This window comes from Opisthocomus hoazin, chromosome 2 (genome assembly GCF_030867145.1).
Source record: "Opisthocomus hoazin isolate bOpiHoa1 chromosome 2, bOpiHoa1.hap1, whole genome shotgun sequence".
NCBI lineage: Eukaryota > Metazoa > Chordata > Aves > Opisthocomiformes > Opisthocomidae > Opisthocomus > Opisthocomus hoazin.
In genome coordinates, this window is record NC_134415.1 from 49307812 (window position 1) to 49332013 (window position 24202).

Consider the following 24202-nt stretch of genomic DNA (forward strand, 5'->3'; position numbering starts at 1 on the left):
CAGAATGAAGAAGACAAAGTTTGCTAATGATTCTCAGCTTCCCCTTCAATATGTCTTCTGCTTTGCCCTGCATATCTGTTTTTCTGCTGATTTACTGAACTTCTTTGTGTTTTGCAGAATGCCAAAGCCAGCTATGACTTCAGCAGTAATGATCCCTACCCCTACCCCCGCTATACAGATGACTGGTTTAACAGGTAAATGGATTCTGATCAGCCTGCTCTTCACTTTGGTTTGCTCAATAAATTAGAAGTGTTTGTGGAATGCCTGTTTTCTGCTGAATTCAGTAGTTGCCAGAACAGAAGCTACAATCTCAGTATTGCTTGAAAATTAGAGGTTATGACTTTATTTTTTCAGGTATCCTCTAAACAGCAACTGAACAACCATTTTGTAGTTTATAAATGAAGTTGCTGCTTCAGAAGATTATATATGTATACTGTTGAATGGGTGATAGCCACATACTATTTTCTATCTGCTGTCCTAGGACATCACGGTAACCCAAATTTGTATAGACTGGTTTCCTGATTACTATGTCTGAGGCAGTATTACTGCTAGCTAATTTAAAGTAAGCTGGAGACAGGAAAAGGCTTGGGGGGGGGGGAAGTATTTTCATGATTGTAGCCTAAGAAGGCAGAAAAGCAGCATGGTGTAGAATGAGCAGTTAAAAAACAATTACATCTTATGTTAAGTTCTGAATCATCTGTCTTTTCACCTTGATTTAAGGACAGTGCATTAGTCATTGTAAGGGTAGCATTTCAGGGCTGATTCTGAGATATTTCTGGCTGCTGAAGGAATTAAAGTCTACATACAGTGATGGGGAACCTGTTCTGTTGTGTTTATAAACCTGGAATCAACACTGCAGCTGTGCTTGTGTTATTTCTCCTGAAAACATCATGATTGCCCAAGACCCACTCTTCCTTCAATATATTCTAAACTTAGCCATTTTCCACCAGGAGAAGGTCTGATCATCAAGGTATGGTATAAATAAGAATGGCCCAAAAGAAAAGGCTTCAGATATTAGAAAGTGTGACTTTTTTTTATTTCCCTAAAGTCTTAAAATGGAACAGAAACACATTTCATCATTTTTTTTTGTAAAACCTGTGTGCCCTGAGTTTTGCATCTGTCCCATGAAAAACCCCTTTCTGTCAGGCTCCTAGCAAGATGTTAATGTAGTCAAGGGTGCAGAGTCCAAGGCACACCTATAATGTGTGTTTATTACCCAGTGATCTCAGCATCCAGCATCTCCAGCTCTGCGGCATATTCCCCAGGATCTCAGGGAGGTTCTGGCTTGGATTTTCAAAAATAGTTTCAGGATTTTTTCGGTGAAATTTCCAAATGTCTTCTAGATGTAAATATAATTGATGTTGCCAGCATTTACAGAGCAGCACCACTGAGGATCTGAAAACTTTTAAAGGCTTCAGGGCTCAGTCTTAGTGCTTACGAAAAAATATTTTGGGACTATTTGATGTGGTTCTCTTCTCTAACTTAGTGTGGCTGTATGGATGGCCTCTGAGTTTTGTATGGGTTTTTTTGGGTTTTTTTCTAAAGAAAGCAATTTTATTTCTGTCAGAGTGTCACAACAAAGAAGTGGAGCAGTTGTGCTTGCATCTCAAACACAGGCTTCCTGGAACAGATCAAACAGATTTAGGAGCTGTGATGTCCTCCTTTGTAGTCCTGCCATTTTTCAGCCAAAGCAAGATGCCACTGAGATTTTTCCTTCATTTTGGGAAAGGACATCTTACATTTTAAAACTAGTATGAATCCAATTAGTGAATGGAAACTTGGAGAAAGACTAGAGCTCTAATTTGTAAAGCTCTGCTGCCTTTCTCATTTTATTTGTACAAAGGATCTTTGTAGGAGAAAGATATCACTTATGTCTGGAGCAGCACAGAGGAAAATTAAATTTAGCTTTAGTGGGTAATGGTGGCTTGTGCCATTTTGAGTGTGGAACTTCATAAAACCAAGTGTGTTCTGCCAAGCCCCATTAACACTGATTGTGCTGCTACCAAGTATTTGATAGTGGGGCACAGTTTGCAGTCCTCATGTGTTCTGCAAGGTGGCCCTGGAGGCAAAATTACCTCCTAAAGTCTCTTAAAATGGGCCTCAAGCATCCTGGACTTGGCAAGGCTTATGGTCTCTGGTCCCAGGTGCCTCTGGCTAACTTCAGGCACACAAGTCAGGAATCAAGGTTGAGCAACATGGTCATCTGTGACCCGATCTGTAATTATTGAGAACAACATGATTCAGGTTTTCAAAGAACTGCAACACTTTTTTGTATTTCTTTTCTTGAGGGGACAGGGAGCTCAAGTCAGCAAATCAGGAGGAGAAAAGCAATGCTGAAATTGCTTTGCTGATTTCCTTCATTATTCTTTCCAGAAATCATTGATACCTAGAAAGTATAGCATTCTTTGTCATGAACCTTGAGGTTTCTTTGATGAGACAGGGAATTTTCTGCATTGCAAGGTAAATCACCGGAGCAACACATTCTGTAAAGCATCCCTTTCATGCCTGCAAAATTCGAGAAAACTTTTAAGATTCAAGGTTTCATGTTTTCTTCAAGGTACGATGCAAACCAACATACCATATCTAGCTGTTCAGGAGTAGTTGTGACTGTGTTTTTCTCTCTGTATTTCTTGTCTATACTGTTAATCAAGCTGAAGTGCTCATATATAAGCTATTGTCACAACTTGTGACTCCTGAATTATTATTACTGGTAGGTTACAAGTGTCTGCCTATGACAGCCTGTCTATCCATGTGTGTAGCTGCACAGGTACATCTGGATAAGAGAGTAGTTACACAAAAAAGCCATTCAGAGGAACCTGCAATAAAGGCTCTATTTTGCTTAGTTTGCAGTCAGTGATGTATCTGCCATTGAATTTTATGCATGCAGGAGGATCAGACTCAAAATAGGTTAAGGTAATATCCTTTTTTCCATAAAGAATGCATTTCTATGTGAGCAATTCAAACAATTTGCGGAACAAGAAGGCAGAGGACTGTTCTTTAAAGAGATGAACCCGGGCACTTTTGTGAGCTGCATGTGCAAAGTGTCATTAGACTTAAAGAAAAAAAGGGAGAGGTTTTTGCATGGAGTATTTCATTAATCACAGCTGCTCTGCTTGTAAGCACAGATTTCCCTTCCACTTTGTACTTTTTAAGGCTGCTGGAAGCACTTTGGCCTTTCCATCTAACAGCCACTGGCCTATGAAACCAAGCAGAATGGCTTTTGGAAGAGGGGGAGAGTGTGGTGCCTCAAGCAGGGAATTGCAGTCGGATAGTTCAGCTGCTGTTACAGGGAGAAGCACATAGATGACTAGGCAGCCAAGAGATTTATTCCTGTGCTTACCGTACTGACTGCTTGACTGCGTTCAGACCCACAGCTTGGGGAGCAATCCAGGATAGGGGACACTGGATGCAACGTGGGGCAGGGATGTGTTTGAGCCTGAGGAGCAGTGGGAGCTGTGAAGGAACCTGAACCAAGCCATGTTCTCAAAAGCAGAGGCAGCCTCACAGGACTCAGCGGTTTTTAGGAACCACTTTGGGAACTGCCTGTGATTTTTAACAACCATTCCTCCTGAACCACATTCTGCTGAACTTGGCATGTACCATGTTGTGCAGTGCAGAGGTATCCACAGGAGGCAGAGATAGCTTGGCCTTACTGTACAGCCCTCTAATATCTTACGAGTATGGAGAAGGCACAACTCAGAGCTCCCCAACTCAGAGCACTGAGATTACGAATTTCTGCCATGATATAAATAACCAGTAATTATTTCCATTCCTTAGCCTTTGTATTCTATATATTCTGTCACCCAGATGACAGTTAGCTGTGCAAAAATTATTCACTATGTTGGAAACCCGTATTCTTCAGAGGTAAAGATGTCCTTCATTTATTATAGATCCAAACAAAATACCATTGAGTTAAGGAAAGAACTCCCCTTGGCTTCCAGACAGTGCTCATTAATCGGATAAAAACACTTTCTCCCCTCCTCCTTATTTTTCAATCAATACAATGGAAACACCATAATAATTGCGAATTTGTTTAAACAGATTTAGCAGCTCTTTCTACCTTCAGTGTTATGACACGAGAGTCAAGGAAGAGCTACAGCACTACTTCTGGTTCTTGGTATGTTTGGATGCAGACAGAGTGGCATGTTCCCCAAACTAGGGGGCCGCTTTCACTTGAGCAAATGCTCAAATGCTCAGAAGCTGACAATGTCATGTGAGTAAAAAGGAGATGGCATTTGTCCCACAAAAGTGTCCCTCTGAGCTATGCATATTTAACTGCTGCCAAGTGCTAACAAACTAAGTGGTCAAGATAGGCAGATCGTCCCAGCTATTCAGCTCTGCATTGCCCTCCCCTGCAGACAGCTGAGGTTAGAAAGGGTGGATCCTGAGTTTGCTGTCTGCAGAAGCATTTCAAAGCAGATGAAAAGGAACCCTAATGAAAATCTGTGCCACTTCTGACTCTTTTGAAAAATGTGTCAATAGAAGGATATACCCAATAATATTTGCAGAGGGTTTTAGAAATGGAAATAGTCATAGAATCATTAAGGTTGGAAAGGACCTCTAAGATCATCAAGTCCAACCATCCGCCCAACAACACCATACCTACTAAAGCATATTCCGAAGGGCGATATCTACATGTTTTTTGAACACCTCCAGGGACAGTGACTCCACCACTTCCCTGGGCTGCCTGTTCCAATGTCTGACCACTCTTTCAGTAAAGAAATTTTTCCTAATATCCAGTGTAAACCTCCCCTGATGCAACTGGAGGCCATTGCCTCTCATCCTATTGATAGTTACCTGGGAGAAAAGACTAACACCTGCCTCACTACAACCTCCTTTTAGGTAGTTGTAGAGAGCAATAAGGTCTCCCCTCAGCCTCCTCTTCTCCAGACTAAACAGCCCCAGCTCTCTCAGCTGCTCCTCATAAGACTTGTTCTCTAGACCCCTCACCAGCCTCATTGCCCTTTTCTGGACATGCTCCAGCAACTCAATGTCTTTCTTGTAGTGAGGAGCCCAAAACTGAACACAGTATTCAGGGTGCGGCCTCACCAGTGCTGAGTACAGGGGCACAATCACCTCCCTACTCCTTCTGGCCACACTATTCCTGACACAAGCCAGGGTGCCGTTGGCCTTCTTGGCCACCTGGGCACACTGCTGGCTCATGTTCAGCCAGCTGTCAACCAGCACCCCAAGGTCCTTTTCCACCAGGCAGCTTTCCAGCCACTCCTCCCCAAGCCTGCATGGGGCTGTTGTGACCCAAGTGCAGGACCTTGCATTTGGCCTTGTTGAACCTCATACAGCTGGCCTTGGCCCATTGATCCAGTCTGTCCCAATCCCTCTGCAGAGCCTTCCTACCCTCAAGTAGATTGACACTCCCACCCAACTTGGTGTCATCTGCAAACTTACTGAGGGAGCACTCAATCCCCTCATCCAGATCATTGATAAAGATGTTAAACAAGACCGGACCCAAAACTGAGCCCTGGGGAACACCACTCGTGACCGGCCGCGTGCTGGATTTAGCTCCATTCACCACCACTCTCTGGGCTCAGCCATTCAGCCAGTTTTTTATCCAGCGAAGCGTACATCCATCCAGACCATGAGCAGCTAGTTACTCCAGGAGGATGCTGTGGGGAGCAGTGTCAAAGGCCTTACAAAAGTCCACACAGACAACATCCACAGCCTTTCCCTCATCCATTAGGCTGGTCACTGGGTCAGAGAAGGACATCAGGTTGGTCAAGCAGGACCTGCCTTTTATGAACCGATGCTGGCTGGGCCTGATCCCCTGGTTGTCCTTCACGTGCCCAGTGAACGCACTCAGGATGACCTTCTCCATAATCCTCCCTGGCACCAAGGTCAGGCTGACAGGCCTGTAGTTCCCAGAATCCTCCTTCTGGCCCTCCTTGTAGATTGGTGTTACACTGGCAAGCCTCCAGTCATGTGGGACCTCCCCGGTTAGCCAGGACTGCTGATAGATGATGGAGAGTGGCTTGGCCAGCTCCTGTGCCAGTTCCCTCAGCACTCTTGCGTGGATCCCATCTGGCCCCATAGACTTGTAAGTGTGCAGGTGGCATAGCAGGTTGTTAACTGCTTCCTGCTGGATTATGGGAGGTTTGTTCCGCTCTCCTTCCCTATCTTCCAGCGCTGGGGGCTGACTACCCTGGGGATAACCAGTCTGACTATTAAAGACTGAGGCAAAGAAGGCATTAAGTACCTCAGCCTTTTCATCATCTTTCGTGGCAGTATTGCCCCCTGCATCCAGTAATGGATGGAGACTCGGTCCTTTTTTTGTTGCTAATGTATTTGTAAAAACATTTTTTGTTGTCCTCTACAGCAATGGCCAGCCTGAGTTCTAGCTGGGCTTATGCTTTTCTAATTTCCTCTCTGCACAACCTAATGAGATCCTTGTACTCTTCTTGAGTCGCCTGCCCTTTCCTTCGTAAGTGGTAAGCCCTCCTTTGTTTCCTGAGTCGCAGCAAGAGCTCCCTGTTCAGCCAGGGCGGTCATCTTCCCTGCCGGTTTGTCTTGTGGCACAAGGGGACAGCCTGCTCTTGTGCCTTTAACACTTCCTCCTTGAAGAATGTCCAGCTTTTCTGAACCTCTTTGCCCCTCAGGACTCTTTCCCAGGGGACCCTCTCAGCCAGTGTCCTGAACAGTCCAATGTTTGCCCTCTGAAAGTCCCTGGTGGTGGTTTTGCTGGCCCCCCTCTTGACTTCACCACGAACCGAGAACTAAATCATTTCATAGTCGCTAAGCCCAAGATGGACTCCGACCACCACATCACCCACCAGTCCTTCTCTGTTAGTAAACAGCAGGCCTAGCGAGGCACCTCCCCTGGTAGGCTCACTTACCAACTGCGTCAAGAAGTTGTCTTCCACACACTCCAGGAACCTTCTAGGCTGTTTCGTCTTTGCTGTGTTGTATTTCCAGCAGACGTCTGGTAAGTTAAAGTTTTCAAAGACAAAGCAGAATTAAATTTTGATAACTATCACAGATATGTTATTTAAACCAGCTAAAGGCAAAAAATCAGCCTCTCCCACCCTAGTTTTTCATGAATATTCATGTAAAATATTTGAATTTATATGATCTTTACAGAAAACTTGCACTATATGACTTGCTCTGCATGTTAATACATGGTTTATCTTTGAAGTAACTTGTTCACAGGTGAAAATATGCTTAATTGTTTTCTATCCCCTTGTTTCGAATATTGAAATAATGGTGAAGAGGTGAACATTGGCGAGAAAAGCTGTGATTTGTGCCCATGATATGGGTCACTTCACAGAATCCACAATGGTTTTATCAATGGTACATGAACAGCAAAGAGGGCTAAATTGGAAAAGTCCGTTATTTGCCATTAATAATTCAACCGAATACATTTCCAGTAACTCACATCTGATTATTTTTTTTTTCTCCAGTTAGTAGCATGATATCTAACCCTAAGCTGCTGGGACAGCTCTGCTTGCAGTCTCCATGATGCTGGCCAGTGCGCTGGGGAGATGAGGTCGGGGAGAGGACCTTCTCATAAAATCTTTTCACCAGGAAGGTTCTAATACCTCTAATTCCCTTGGAGAGAGAAAAACCTGATTTTTTTGAACCCCAGCATCAGTCAAGACAATTTTTTAACAACAAAAAATTATTCTGCTCTGTGGCTTGTAGCTATCCCACAGGTGACTAGATAATGAATGCCTAGTAACAGTATATTTTTTCACAGTTCCTTGAACAAGGGCATGAGAGAAAACCTGCTTGATTGTTGAAAGAAATTTCTCCAGCAGCTGAATAAGAAATCTGTATTGCTCTCCTCTCTGCCCCCTTTATAAGAGCAAGAAGCATGAGATCTTCACTCTTTCGTGATCAAGACACTGTACATTCGTGGCCAGACATTTTCTTTCATGAAGCTTCCTTTAAAAATGTATTCTTCAAAGTACAGCAGGAAAATAATGTGTTCCTTCTCACCACTTTATTAATGTTACACTCACTGCCAGAGGTGCTTTAAAGGGAAAGAGAGAGGAAAAAGATGATTAAAAGAAAACAATTCTGCTGCCTCCTGGGATGGTTCATCTGGTACTCCGTATAGCCTTTATCATACAGCATTGCTAATTGCATGAATCCTTAGCATGCTATAGGAGCAATGCCAGTTTTAATGCACGGAGTGGATTGATGTAAGGAGTAGGATGCATTCACATTGATTCGAGATTTTAAACAAAAAAAATTTCACTAGTTTGCTGCTGTGCTGTTTTTTAAAAACTAGATTATATTGACCATATTTATCTTCTCTGTGGTTTAATTTCTGTGATGAATTAGGAGGCAGAAAAATGCAATCCGCCTTCCTGCAGGACTGGCTTAGAGCCACTGCCAGTTAAAGAGTCACTGTAAAGAGCTGTAAAGCACTTCAGAGACACTAGGTGTTCTTGAAGTGCCATGTGTCAGCCCGAACCTACAATTTCATGTCACATCAGAGACATTTCCCACTTGAACAGAAAGCAGTAGATCCATAAGCTGATAGCTGGAGCACCTTGTCAGCTTTCCTGGGAATTAAGCGGTGGAGGAGAGGGCTGCACATGCCTTGAGTCTGGCCAGCTTTGGGCCTGGCCAGCCAGGTCACAGCTCTGCTGCTGAGGAGTGCAGTGACCCTTGTGGCTCCCTTCTGTCACTCCAGCTTGATAATGCACCCACCTCTTTCCATAGCATTTCTTTTATGGGCAGGTATATGCTCCTGATAGATGTTTGAACAGCAAAAAGGCAATCAGACTTTGTTCTGTGGGGTTCAAAAGAATGGGTGTCACACTGTCAAGTCACAAAAATAAGGGACTTATCCATTAGCTCATCCAAGTACAGCACTCAACAGTTTGCCATGGAACAGTTTTCCTCTGAAAGGCTGGGAGCTGACTATGAGGCAAAGACAAGATCATGGTGATCCGGCTCAATTCAACACGTGCATTAGGTGGGGTTCACATGGTGTCTCTGTCTTCCCTTTTGCAGTCACGGGACAAGGTGTGCGGGAGAGGTGTCTGCTGCTGCCAACAACAACATCTGCGGAGTGGGAGTTGCGTACAACTCCAAGGTGGCAGGTACAGTAGCAATTCAAGGTGTAAATGGTCCTTACCCTTCTGTGCCTCAAGCAGAACTTCTTCTGCAGAGACAGGGAGCATTGCCCAAGACAGGACTGCATATTGGCACTGGGCCATGTGTTTATTGCTTTTCACAGTAGCCAGGGAGAGGAATTTCTCTATGGCCTTGCGTTTTTGATTGAGGGCCTTATATAGCATTTTAATAATGTTGCAAAGTAACAGCTCTGGTCCTTCTTAAGCCAACTCCTGTTTGTATACTGAAAGAAGAAGAAAGTATATCTTCTTCCCTGCGTTGTTGCAGAATCATCTGTGACAAATCTCATTTTGCAGGAGGTAAAATATAAATTCCTGCTGCACGTAGAAACTGTACTTAAAAAGGCAAATCCCCTACTGCTCTTATTCTTTAGGCTCTTCACAGGGCAGGCCCTGCAGTGCTGTAAATGTCTGGAGTCATTGGTTTCCTCTATTTTAACAAGAGATGCAGAGTGATACACAGAATGAAATGGGTGGTGTCTAGCACCCAACATTCATACTTCAGGTGTGTTGGGTGTTTTTACTTCCAGCTACCTCTTGTCTGTACTGATAGACTGAATACAGGGATTGGAGCAAGTTAGACTCTCGTACAGCATGTGTTGGTTTAGTTTAATCTAAAGAAATCCAGTGTTCCTGCTATAAGGCTGTTCCATGATGAGAACCAAGGCACAGCAAGCAGAGATAGATGATTATGAATTTCATTTCATTCCACACTAAAACTCCAGTGTGGATGCACCCATTGCTTACTGGGAATGGTTCACAGTGTGTGTGTACATGGGCAGTTCTGCTCTGCTTGGCCGGACCCTGTTTCACCACTGAGTCAGAATAGTCTGGAGAAGGCTACGTTTCACCTGTCAACTGCTTGATCGAAAGCTGAATCTCCACTGTAGAAGGGCCCCAACCAATGTTTGCTAAGCCGTTACCCCAAGAGATATCCCTGAGAGTTAGTAACTGGCCAGGCAGGTCTAGTGTATGTCATCATTCTTCAGTAATAGTAATGTCCCCTCCAGAGATGGGGCATTTTATGTTTACATTCTGGCAGTTATTACTTTTAGAGGTGCATGGATTGAGGCACAGGATTTTGGGCGGACCTCATCTGTATCAGCAACTTCAAGCTGGTTGCTTAGAAGTCAAGGAGTTGAAGGCCTTTTCTGATGACCAACAGCCTAGAAATAATCTTCCCTATGTGTCCACTTCATAGCAAAACCCCCACAGATTTTTGGAAGTGCCAGCCTTTCCTGCCTGAGGACAGCGTGCACCTGTAGACCACCGTGTGGTCAGTGGGAACGTGGACGTTCATTAGAGCTGAGACTCTGCTGCTGACATGATTACAGGGTCCATGTGTGCAGGTGGAATTGGAAGCTGGTAGCCAAGGATCTGAGCATCCTGTGTTTTGCTTCTTGTACCTCCTTTCTGGCCTGAAGTCAAAGCAGGTGACTTGGTGCCTCCTGTTGTTCCCCCAGGGTCAATTAATTCTGTGGTTTCAGTGCAGATCTGCATTTTACGAGCATATGAAGGGATTTCTCGCTCATTGAGTTTGACTTCATAATTTCTAGCACGAATTATCAGATCAGGAATATTCAAGGTCTGGTTTCCATTTGAAGTTTATAGCACTTTTTTCCAGCCTCACATTTGGCACACAGATTTTGTATTGAATACAGTAAAAGCACGGGCTTCTAAATCAGGGTCCTCACTGCCACTCAGACTGGTTCTGTGGTATTGATTTCTGTCCCATCCATGTCCTAAAACTGTTGGGAAAAACTGAACTTCAACTCAAGGTGACAAATGACAGTTGGAATGTGTCCCTGGTTACTCAGGCCTCATCCAAAGGCCACCAAGAGGTTGGCTATCAGTGAAACTGTCCTATGTGTGGGCCATGACGGATGTGAGGGCTTGCACTGCTGTCTTTGTCACACTCTCTGCCTTGCTGAAGGCCAACACTTTGAAGTTTTATGAAGCTGGCATGTCCTAGGATTGTATTGTTTAGACCCTAACTCGATTTCTACTGCAGTATGGGTTAAAGGAAGCATGTCTTAGTTTGCTCTTTTCATCCAAATACTGGCCATATTTTGCTATTGCATCTGCATGTTGACACAAAGATATTTTTCCAGGAAATAGTTGTGTAGTGCATTTCCCCTCTCTGATTAAATTCTGGAGAAGAACCAAAATAAACAGAAAAATTACTTGAAGAATTAATGAAGTGTCAATGCATCACTGAGTATAAATTGGGGGGGGTCGCCTTCATAATTTTCCCTAGTTGTTACAAAATACTATTTTACATACTATTAGTATTATTTAAATACTATGAAATTCTGAGATTGCTGAATACTATTGTTTTAAAAGTGTTTGCAACTCGTAGATGGAAAATACTATGTAATTAGAAAGCTAACAATAAAGTGCTTTCTCTTTCTGGGCCATGCTGCATTGCTGTGGCTGAGTGCTTAATTGCTGTCATCCGGCCAGGTAAGCACACCCTGGTGAAATGTGAATGGCAAGTGCAGAATTATTGAGTGGGTGAAACTAGCAGTGAATTAAAATACTTGTAACTGAGGGGCTTCTCCAGGTGCTGAGATTTCATTTTGTGCTGGGTAATGCATATTTCATGTATATGTCGATTAATTCTACAGGTATTCGAATGCTTGACCAGCCATTTATGACAGACATTATTGAGGCTTCCTCTATCAGTCATATGCCTCAAGTCATAGATATATATAGTGCCAGCTGGGGACCAACTGATAATGGAAAGACTGTGGACGGACCTAGAGAACTAACACTGCAAGCAATGGCAGATGGTGTGAATAAGGTAACAGTCTTATTAAATAATCTGGGTGCTGGGACAGAATGATACGTACACACTTGCCCTGAAACCAATGACTTGGGAATACATGGTGCTTCTATAGATGTTGCAGAACACAAAGCAATTGTGTAAACTATCCCAAATTTGAACGTGCTCCAAGGTCCATTGATGTTCTCTCTGCAATATTGTGCTACCATTTTAATTATTGTTTTGAATTTGTAGTGTCTTTCAGGTTGCTCATATATGGGCATTATTATAGCTGTCATTGAACCACAACTGTTCAGCTGTCCATGGAGTAATAGTATTTATTCCACAGTAGCAGGACCCTCCTTGTTTATTCCCACCTTTCCACATCCTTTCAGAAACAGTCTATGGTATTTGTTAAAGACACTCAGTATTTTCCTGGAATGTGTGAAACCTGTAGTCTTTTAGAGCATTGGGTAAATTGTGTACCACAACTGAAAAAGAAAACAAATCGGTCTAAAACAAATAAACAAGCCTTGCATGGCTTTGTCTCCTTCTCTGTGGTGTTATGCAGCCAGGACAACCACAGCTGTTCCTGGTGCTGTAAGGAATAAGCCTCCTTCCCTTGGTTGATCATAGATGGATTTCCGTAATGAAAAGATCTGAGATTCTCCAGCACATCTAGGGTAGCTTTTATGTGGGAGCTCTGCAATTACTCATTTTTCCATCCAAATTATTTCTTCCTCTTACTTGTGCCAGTTTCTCCTGCTCTTCATCACCATCTTGCTGTGAGAGCACATTCAGTTTACAGTGTTTGTGACATGATAGTTAAATCTACTGCCGTGGTAGGCAGTGAGGCATCTAAAGCTTTCTCAATCCTGATCCTCAAATATTTTGCCTATATACATATATATATATATAGCCTATAACAGATGAATTATAGTCATCTTCATGCTCTTCCCGATAAAATTGGCAATGTACTGCAATAACGCAGAAAGACTCATCACAAATTTCTCCTGGGTCTGCTCAGTTTTGTAGTATAAATGTTACAAACCTCTGTCGAGTTCAAAGTCACTGTGAAGCCATCTTACATGAGCTGTGTTTCTTATGACTTTCTTTCATTTATCTAGAGTTTCCATAAAGATCCCCTTAAATACTCCTGTCTTGGGGAGAATCTTTCTTAGGTATGTGACACAGCTGATATATTTTAACAACACCCTGTTGTTAGAGTATCTTTGATCTTCCTTCCATTAATGTTGGTTGGAGCAGAGATAAATTCTGAATATAGAATTTTTGTGTTACTCTCCTCCCATTCAGAACTCATTTAAAGGAACAGAAATGGCTCTAATAACCCTGGCAGGGGAATGCAAACTAAAATAAAGATAGGTATTTTAGCCTCTCAAGAGAAGCAGATTTTAATTTGTAGTCATGACTTTTTTGCAGTTTGGTATTTAAAAGATATTTCAGTTAACTTGCTGTCAAGCTGGATACACTAGAATTAACCTTCTCCTTGAATGTTAAGTATAGAAGGAATTTTTCTCTTTTGTTCTATTGTCTGGTCATAGTCTCATAATTGGGAGTGTTGGCCATATTACTTTTTTAATGCCTTCCCCTCAAAAGTGGTTGTTATTCTCTTTATGAAATTATTTGCAATATTAAGGTCAGAAGGGGCTGTGAGATCTCTTGGGTTGAATGCTTGTGAAGGAGAGAGAATGGTGACAGTGAACTGTGCTTTGGGAAGCACTGGTCTCGTACCTTGTCAGAAAGCACAAAATGAACAGGAGAGCCTGCATTAGGAAACCAGTTCTGTCGAACAGCCATTTCAGAATTAGAGAGCAGAAGGAATACTACTGAATTCAACCTAGGAAAGATATTGTTGTCCAGGGACAATTACATTTAATAGTTCATACATATTAAATTACATTTAATAATTCATAGTGGCAGAATCCCAGCTATGTCCCGGCAATATATGCAGGAAAGAAGAGACACCTCCACCCCAAATAACTCCCTTTGTATTGTGATCATTGCTTTATCTACCTTTATTTTGCTCATTATGTTTCGTGTCATAGAAGGGGTTTTTGGGTATAGTTTGTTCTGATTTCTTTTTGTGAAGAGACATATTAACTAAAGATATTTCAGGATGTCAGTGGATGCTGAGTACTCTCCATGGTGCTTTGAAAAACCCACTACAGACTTTCCTGGATGTAAACAAGACTAACCAGCCTTTGATATACTGCCTTTTTACCTAGTTCAGGTCTATAATTTATGCATCAAATTCTTTATTAACTGTACAAATGTAAATGTAATTTATGATCCTTTTTCAGAATAAAAACACTCTTATTGAAGGGGAAAGTATCTTTTATAAACCAAGAGACAAATAAATGTAGGAATTCTTTTTCTCAATCTAGGGCTGGTTCTCACCAGAGATATGGTTCATGAATTAGTGATGAAGCTGAAAAATTGACAGGGAGAAAGCAACATGCTGAGAACAAGAATGTGTTATTAAACTAAAAACAATACCTTCAAATGTCCTAGAAGGAAATGTAAGGTCTCTTGCACAGAGCAAGATTAATATCCTTGCTTCTAATGCAATAAAGTAAAAATAAGTAAGTGGGAGTGATACGAAATTCTTCCAGGGAATATGCATTTAACTGAGTTGACAAACACAGGTAACATTTACCTTGTAGCCACCACACTTGGGAACCCGCCTCAAGGAGAAACTCACTGACAAGAGTTTCATCCTTCCCCCAAACTCCATTCCACTGTCATGTCCTTTTGAAGTCCTCCTTCCAGAGCTGCTGAGATGCCAGGGGTAACTAGTCACCTGATAATGGCAAGATGATGCTAACTGCAGAAACTGTGAGACTTCTTGTTTATATGTCTGGTTTTGTCTTGAAGCCGTGCAGCCATAACCAGGGGGGCTAACGCTGATGTATCTTCTTACCTTTCCTCTTCCATTTCCCATTTTTGACGTTTGTTAAGCTAATTCTTGCCTTCTGTCTTAATCATACCTTCACTTTGGCGTGGTCTTCACTGGTAAGGTAAATAGCATACTGAAGACAGCACTAAAGTATCATAATTAAGGACAGAAGAATCTGTCCACCACGCTGGAAACTCTTTTAATGGGCTCTTTTACTAACTGCATTTCTAAGGCTGAACACAAAGGGGATGATGGCATGTGCATGAACATGGTGTCAGTGTAATGCATGTAATCAGAAGGTATTGGAAAAGGGACTCAAGACACAATCCCACTAATTTGCAATGTACACTTCACTCTGTTATCTCACGACTTTTTTTCAAGGGCAGTAGTCAGCAGCATGACTGGGTCACTGAACAGTGGTAGTTGCACTGCAAAGATAAATGAGCTCACAGCTGAATTAGCAGGCGCTTGAGAATAGGGATTGAAAGAGTTTCATACACGCAAACATCCACAAAAGTTTGGCAATTACCAGCACTAGTTTGACACAGGCAAACAATCTTACTTAATGCAAATTCCAACTGCTAGAAAAGACATATTTGGAATGTAATTAGAAGGATCTTAATACACCTTCTAGTTTTTAAAGACTAGGTTGAAACTTGTGAGTATTCAGTTCCTGCCTAATGAGGAGGTCTTGCACTCGCCCTTTGCTGTGAGCCATCTGATGCTGGCTGTCAGCTGTAACAGGAGACTGTGCTAGACTGCATCCAAGTCAGATATCCGGTTGGGCAGTCCACAACAGGCTAAGGGACAAATGCTGTTCTGTCTAGTGAAAGAGAGATCCAGAGAATGTGCTTTGTCATGCTTTCTCTCTCTTTCTTTAAATACACTTGTCAGGAGCAAAAAATGGATATCCTTAATGAGATTTTATTATTTGGCCTTTAGACTCTGTCTGAGCCCTATCTGTGATGAGCAGCAGGTTATAGGGTCTGGGGAGAAAAGGTGTATGTTTCTTTACAGTCTCAGTAAATCACGAGCCTAACATTGTTCTGGGCTGTCCTGAGATTGTGGTTTACACATCCCCTGTCTGACCTATGCTTATCCACTTTGGGGACTAGACAGCTTGGAGGGGGAGGTAGGGATGGTAGATGGGATTCCTGTGACAGCACAACTCTCTTAAATATAGACTTTTGCTCTGTGGTACCTTGCATCCAAAATCCTTGCATCAAAAATGATCAGCAGTCATCTTAGAGAGGAAAAGGTAACTGGCTTAAGAGCTAATTCCGTCTATGTTTTATGGTACATCCTGTCTTTAATGCAATATCTAGTGAACATTTCTTATTTGCTGATCATGAGTCCAGTTCTTTCCAACTTCAGCTACTGGAATTTCAGGAAATAGAACGGAGTAATCAAGCTAAGGTGGTCTCTATCTATTGCATTTTTATGATGTAGGCCTTTATATTAGTAGGTAGTGAAGAGTTGCTCATTGACTGAATTAATTTCTTGAGACTTCACTGGCTCAGGCACAATATATAAGACATGATCCATTTGTGCTTATGCTGGTGAAAAAGTTCTTGTTTCCATAATACGGTTCTACCTAAGAAAATGCTGCACAAGTGCAGAATGCCTGAGGAGCAATATTAAAGAATTTATAGTCTCATTATGGCTCTGTAACTGGGCTCACCAATGAAAGAAGAAAGAATGATGTTAAAAATGAAAGGAAATATTTCTCATTTGCCTTTCTCCAAGGCCACAGACACTGTGTTATTGTTCTTTGAAGTATGCTTAAGATAGCCCATTAATAAAGTATATGCAGTTAGATACCTCTAACATCGTTTTATTTGCTCAACAGCCAAGTGAGGATAGGGAAATTAGTTTATGATCTGGCAACCGTCTGATTACTCCATTTCTAAAGAAATCTTACAAGCTTCTTTGTAACTTGGGAGCCCTTTACTGTCTTATTGCTACGGTGTCTGGAATATGCATTATAATTCCACGCCCTGTCTTATTTATGTAAGCTAAAATGAAACCTTATTAAAACCTGGTGTGAGTATGTTATATTTGCTTGGAATTCTGAAGTCACCTCATTCACCTGACAGGGGATATTTTCAGGATTTTGTAAAACAGCATGACCAGCTTTCCCAGTGATGGGATACATGACCTTTCACTGAGTATATGACCCAGGTTTGGAGATCAGCCTGTGACCATCTGCTTTCCTGCCACAGACTGGGGAATGTGCATGTGCTTCTGAGGACAGGGGACAAAACCCAAGTGCTGTTGATTTCTGCTGTGATATTGGCCTCCTCAGGGCTGCACTGGTCATATGACAGGGTTGAATATTGCTCTTCACAAAGACTCAAATGACTGTCACGTAAATAGCAGAAAGCTGCAGTATCAATATGTTGGGCCAATGTGGCAATATTTGTATGCTCCAAATGTAAATATTTTCTTTACTGACATTTAATTACTATTTTCTAAGGAGTCAAGACAATAATGTAGCCTCAAAATGTAGATTTTGCTGTCTCACTTTGACCCTAGGAGTGTTTTTGCTGAATCTCTGTGCCACAACTCAGCAGCCAAGTGTTTTGACTTCCCAGCAAGGCTGGTGCTACAAGCTGGGAACCTTTGTGCAGTGCAGCAAGAGCCACAGCTGAAGCTGTGAGGCCAGGGTTCGTCACACCAGTTGGGAGCTCTGGGCAAAGAAACAAGCATCATCATTGGTGAAAAGTAAATTGGGTGTTTAGAATCTTTTTCTCAGTGATAATCAAGCTCAGAAATATGGGACTGAGTTTTCCAAATATTATCAATACGAGAATTACACCTGCAGAATTGCTGGACTACAGTAATGCATTACCATTTGTGGTACACAGCTCAGGATCCAACAAAAAAGGAATGGATAATTAAAAGTCTCAGCATTTTCAAAGTTCCCTCCCCATTTCCCTGCTGGACTGAACCTGAATTGAAACCTAATGCTATGTCTCTTCAATAAAAGTATCATTTTCCATTCATTTCTCTCGGCTAACAGAAGCCCATCCGGTTTCAACAGTAATTTGGACATGGAAAATGGCTCAAGCATTATTTTTCGCCAAAGGAGGTATTAGAATCATAGAATCATAGAAAGTTTGGGGTCGGAAGGGACCCCTTAGAGGTCATCTAGTCCAACCCCCCTGCAGCGAGCAGGGACATCGCTAACTAGATCAGGTAGCTCAGAGACCTGTCCAACCCGGTCTTGAATGTTTCCAGGGATGGGGCCTCCACTACCTCTCTGGGCAACCCGTTCCAGTGTTTCACAACCCTCATTGTAAAGAATTTCTTCCTTATATCTAGCCTAAACCTACCCTGTTTTAGTTTAAAACCATTACCCCTCGTCCTGTCACTGTTGTCTCTACTAAAAAGATTGCCCCCATCTTTCCTATAGGCTCCCTTTACGTACTGAAAGGCTGCAATCAGGTCTCCCCGCAGCCTTCTCTTCTCCAGGCTGAACAAGCCCAGCTCTCTCAGCCTGTCCTCATAGGAGAGGTGCTCCAGCCCTCGGATCATTTTTGTAGCCCTCCTTTGGACCCGCTCCAACAGTTCCATGTCCTTCTTGTGCTGAGGGCTCCAGAGCTGAACGCGGTACTCCAGGTGAGGTCTCACCAGAGCAGAGTAGAGGGGCAGAATCACCTCTCTCGACCTGCTGGCCACGCTTCTCTTGATGCAGCCCAGGACACGGTTGACCCTCTGGGCTTCCAGCGCACATTGCCAGCTCATGTCCAGCCTTTCGTCTATCAGTACCCCCAAGTCCCTCTCAGCAGGGCTGCTCTCGATCCTTTCATGCCCCAGCCTGTATTGATACCGGGGATTACCCTGACCCAGGTGCAGGACCTTGCACTTGGCCTTGTTGAACCTCATGAGGTTCACACAGGCCCACCTCTCCAGATTGTCCAGGTCCCTCTGGATGGCATCCCGTCCTTCTGCTGTATCCACCGTACCACTCAGCTTGGTGTCATCTGCAAACTTGCTCAGGGTACACTCGATGTCGCTGTCCATGTCATTGATAAATATACTGAACAGCACCGGTCCCAGTATGGACCCCTGAGGGACTCCACTCGTCACTGGTCTCCATCCGGACATTGAGCCGTTGACCACTACCCTTTGGCTGTGACCATTCAACCAATTCCTTATCGACTGAACGGTCCACCCATCAAATCCATGGCTCTCCAATTTAGAGAGAAGGATGTTGTGGGGGACCGTGTCAAAGGCTTTACAAAAATCCAGATAGATGACATCCATTGGTTTTCCCTTGTCCACCCTTGTTGTTACACCATCATAGAAAGCCACCAGGTTGGTGAGGCAGGACTTGCCCTTGGTGAAGGGCTGTCTCAAATCACCTCCCTGGCCTCCATGTGCCTTAGCATATCTTCTAGGAGGATCTGTTCCATGATCTTCCCAGGCACAGAGGTGAGGATGACAGGTCGGTAGTTCCCAGGGTCTTCCTTTCTACCCTTTTTGAAAAGGGGCACAATGTTTCCCTTTTTCCAGTCACTGGGGACTTCCCCTGACTGCCATGACTTTTCAAATATCATGGAGAGTGTCTTGGCAACTACATCAGCCAGTTCCCTCAGGACTCTGGGATGCATCTCATCAGGTCCCATGGACTTCTGTACGTTTATGTTCCTCAGGAGGTCCCGAACCTGGTCTTCACTTACAGCTGGAGGGATTTTACCCTCCTGGTCTCCTTCATGCCATCCATCGACTTGGGAGGGGTGAGGAGAGAGGTTGCCAGTGAAGACTGAGGCAAAAAATTTGTTGAGTACCTCAGCTTTCTCCTCATCTGCTGTTACCAGTTTGTCAGTCTCGCTCATGAGCGGGGGTACGCTTTCTTTGACCATCTTTTTCCGGCTGACATACCTGTAGAAGCCCTTCTTGTTATTTTTCGCATCCCTTGCCAAGTTCAGCTCTAGCTGTGCCTTGGCCTTCCTGACCCCATCCCTACACAACCGGGCAGCTTCCCTATACTCTTCCCAGGAAGCCAGTCCCTGCTTCCACTGCCTGTGCAGTTCCCTCTTCTTCCTTAGTTTGACCAGCATCTTTTGCTGGAAATTTACCCTCCTAAAATTTAGGGTGCTGACTATGCTCTTCGTTATTCCCATTTCCCTCAGTAGCGTTAGTTCCACCAGCGCGTGGTCACTGCAGCCCAGGCTACCTCCGATCTTGACATCCTCAACGAGCTCACTCGCATTGGTGACCACCAGGTCTAGTATCGCATCCCCTCGTGTAGGGGTGCTTATTACCAATTATGCAAGTAATTGGGGGTGGATGGGAGTTCAGTACTCTTCTGTGACCAAATCTAGAATAAGTTTTGTAAAGCCTTTTGTTAGGTTTTATCAATTGTAGGGCTTGGTTCTTTGAGAATCTCATATGCAGCAATATCTTGTACTTGGGTGATTATTATGTGACCCAAGTAGTTTCATAAATCTGTTAGAAGGAACCAGACAGTCAGTTATTGAAGGCAACAAAATATGAAAGGAATAAAAAGGAGAAGTAAGACTGAAACGTGGTTCCAAGTGACAGTAGTTCTCTGCATCGCAGTCAAATGTTTAGCTGAGTTCTTGCTCCTGCTAAAACAGCCTTTGCTCCTTCCCCATTCAATGCCTGAGCGTTAGACAGGTCAACAGCAAAGAGACTCCATCTTCAGCAGCGGTGAATTTGAGTAGGATAACCCAGCTGCTGTTTCTTCTGTGCACAAGTCCACGAGTTGTGGGTATGCTGGGCAGGTCAGACATTCTGGGCTTTTTCCAGGGACATGGTACAGCAGCTCCAGGCTTTTGGAAGGGGCTAGACATGGGAGAAGTGCTAAGGCATTCAGCTCTAACAAGACTGCTGTCTTCCTCAATGTGTGCAGTGGCAAACTCTGGAAATCCAAATATGTTTCCTGCTTAATTCTCTGGTGTGTGTACGGTTGAGATTACTTGGCTGGCTGTCAGCCATTTGTTTCTGCCTAGATTTTGCTTTAGATTTAGCACTCTACAAGAAATTAGTATAGGAAAAGATCAAAGGGATCCTGGAAGTCACAGACTGCCAGATTTCTCTGAGCAAATCAGCCTGGCAATGCAGAGGTAGCTGCAGGAGCCAGGAGAGTAAGGGCTCAATGGGCTGTCCAGCTGGCACAATGTCAGGGATGCAGGAACACACAGACAGGCTCCAGAAAACCGTAGCAGTGCAAAAGATGAGCAGCAGTTCAGTGATGCCAAGGACTCGCTGCCTCCAGCTGGCATATGCTATGTAGCTGGACTGCTGATGCATGGAAGGGATGGGGAGACCAAAGCAGACCAAGGTCTCTGCGTAGGCTCCTAGATGACTTGAGAGCCCAGCCCAATGCTTCTCGCCAAGTCATGGGGGGCAAATGGTCCCACAGCTCTTTCAAAGTCCGTCCTTGCCTTGGCATGCCCCAGCCTAGGAGCATGATGGCAATTTCATATTGCCTGCCTGGGCTGCAAACTACACTTTCTGAGATAATTAGCAATCATTACTGAAGGATGCGGTTTTTAATTACAAAGTGCATAAGGATTTTCAAATAATTCAATCCTGAAGAGAAAGAATCACTCTTTCCAGAGGAAAATACAGTCGAAATTAATAGGGAGTGGAAACTAACTGAGTTCCGGTGCTGTTGTTTCCTGGTACTTGGCGTTTCAGGGCAGGAGTCCATTCTTTGTTTTTAGCATTGTCCAAAAAGTGGGAATGTTTACCTCATGTGCACTACGCCAATATACACACAGAGCAGAGGTACTCTTTCTATTGCATATTTGCGCAGATATGGGTACTAGATGATAATTCCACAAAGCTAGCTCACCGCTTAGCAGAGTCACAAGTAATATATACTCTTACAAAAACAAAGAAATTACTCATTACATTCTGATTGGTTCGTCACGTTACATGCTTAACTAAGAAGTATACTCCTTCCTTACTTAAGCACACATGCTTGCAAGCTGGGGGGTGCAGTCTTTTCAATTCTGAATTGAGTCGATGGTCGCAATCTCCCTCTGTTGCCTTTACCTTTTTCCTAGTTACCCTAGATCTTTGTTAACTTCATGGTTCTTCGGCATTCATCCAGCTTTTGGTGCCTTCTGGGATGGATGTTCCCCTTTCGTCAGTCTGTTAGCTCCTCTTCAAGTTCATAATTGTTAGTAAGGCATGCATCACTTATACAAAGTAATCAGGCCTAAAATTAAACAATGTAACTACAACCTAAGCATTGCTATGCCCTAAATATTTCTGCCCGATATAATTTCCCCTCTTTGAGACTAGGAGACCTTCTCTTATGTGTCTCATAGTCTCACTATTTCTTTTCATCAACATTATATATTTTCCTGTGGCCGTTCATATAATTATCCTTTTCATACCGCTCAAGGCAATAAAAATTATGATGACTATGATTATGATTACAGTTTCGAGTAATTTTGTCAGCCATCCATTAAGGGAGTATCCAAGCCTATGCAGTATTTTATTTAGCCATCTTATTTCCATAGCAGCCTTAGGATCACGACTTGACTTTGCCACCTATTTTATTTTGCTGAGCTGATCCTCTAAATGTTCAGTAATGTTTGGAACAGGAACAGAATAATCTTCATTATTTAAATTTAAATATCCACATACTCCAGTGTCCATGTAGCAATAATAGACCCAATGCCAGCCTGTCAGATTGTATAGCCATGCACGATTTTGAAATGAGGTGATTTGGGGGACTAAAGATTGCCTCTAGTATCCACCCTATTTTTGTCCCTGAAGAGGGATGTCTCCAGGAGTCTGCTTCATCTTTCTATATTTTTCCCCATAATTCAGGTCCTAAGGGTCTCTTTCTCCACAGAGGGCATAAAGTTAACATGCCTCACCTATGTTGTCGTTGTTTCCCTCCTACAAGCAATTGTCTTGTCCAGGTGCCGTCATCACTGACCTATACAGTAAGACCTGTAGGGGATACTGTTTCTTTATTGCAGTTAATAGATTTGCTTTTGATTATTGTACCAGTCCAAATATCATTGATGTAGGTGGAATAATTCCTACAAAGACATTGTAATTGCAGGGCTTGTGCAACTGTTGAATCCCATAATCGACTGTGAAACAATTGAAAACTCAGGTGCTGCTATATTTGCCAGTAGTTTAATATCTGGAATGTTTCTGTCTTTTTGATTTGTATTCTCTCCCCAGTAGACTCAATACACCAAGGTGTGCTTTGCATATAATGCCACTGTCCTTCTTTTGGACTGGTTCATACCTGAGATAGGTCCATTCCCTAGGGATAACGTTCACAAGGTTCTGGTCCAATTTCTCCTGGGTGAGATTCCCTCCCTTTTCCAAAGGGAGTATTCTGAGCCTCATTTACATGCCAACAGATATCTATTGTCCTTTTATTTGTCAGATTAAAAGCCCCTGCCCACTTTCCTAATCCTAACACCTTTTCACCACTTTCTTTTAGAGCCAAAATTCCTGCACCATTATCTGTCATGGCCTCAAACATTTGCTTTAAATCTGAAGCTAAGATTCCCCATTCGAAACGGCTAGTCACTGATTTTGGCAATGGTAGACAGGCGGTCACACAGCTCATACTGTGGATTCTCCCGAATGACTAGATAAACTCTAAATTTCCTTTACAGATAACAGATACTGAACATATAATATTCACAATTCTCATTTCGTCAAAGTTAGATTAATAATGCTTGGGGGGGGGGGGGGGGTTATAATTATTCTTGTGTGGGAAAAATTTCATTTCATACATGAACAACAAAACAATAGGTAACAGAATTATTGATCCTAAACACAAAAACAGTTGGCCTCAGGTTACTCAGTTTTTACATAAGCAAGTCCTGTTTTCCAGTTACAGTTCATCAAAGGTCTTTGGTTCATGGAAGTTTAAATTCTTCAGTTGGTGTAGAGGTCCATTTATCTTGGTCAGGCTTCAGTGCTTATTTTACCTGCGTGTAATGAAGCCAGGAATTAATTCCCTCTACCTTGACCACAGTATAAGTCTTTAATAACACGGTATAGTGTCCTTTCCTCTTCTCTTTCAATGGTTCATCTTTCCAGGTTTGTATATAAACAGAGCCCCCTGGTTCAAATGGGTGAACTGGTGCATCCAAGGGAAGAGAAACCTTTTAATTTAAGTACCTATGTAGTGAAGACAAAGTCTGTGAAAGAGAAATCAAGTATTTTTTTAATTGCCGCCTGTTCTTTTATATGTATTTGGTCTCCCTTAATGCTTTAAAGATTTGTACGATATGCTTTCTCCTATATGATCTCAAAGGGACTTAGTCCTTCCTTGACCCTAGGGGTTATTCAAATTCACAAAAGAGCTAAGGGTAAGGCTTCTGTCCACTTAAGGTGTGCTCCCTGACAAAGTTTAAAGACTCGTCTCTTGAGAGCCTGATTCATTCTTTCTGCTTTTCCACT

General features: G+C 42.9%; 1 protein-coding gene across 2 annotated transcripts in view; it reads left to right on the forward strand.

Annotated features, from left to right (window-relative positions):
* The window catches only part of PCSK2 (proprotein convertase subtilisin/kexin type 2), a 115508-nt gene that overhangs the window by 74659 nt on the left and 16647 nt on the right, over positions 1 to 24202 (forward strand). For both annotated transcript variants that reach the window (XM_075413519.1, XM_075413518.1), the window contains 3 exons: positions 118 to 194; positions 8977 to 9065; positions 11726 to 11901. In XM_075413519.1, the coding sequence (XP_075269634.1) occupies positions 118 to 194; positions 8977 to 9065; positions 11726 to 11901 (342 nt within the window). The remainder of the gene's footprint in view (positions 1 to 117; positions 195 to 8976; positions 9066 to 11725; positions 11902 to 24202) is intronic.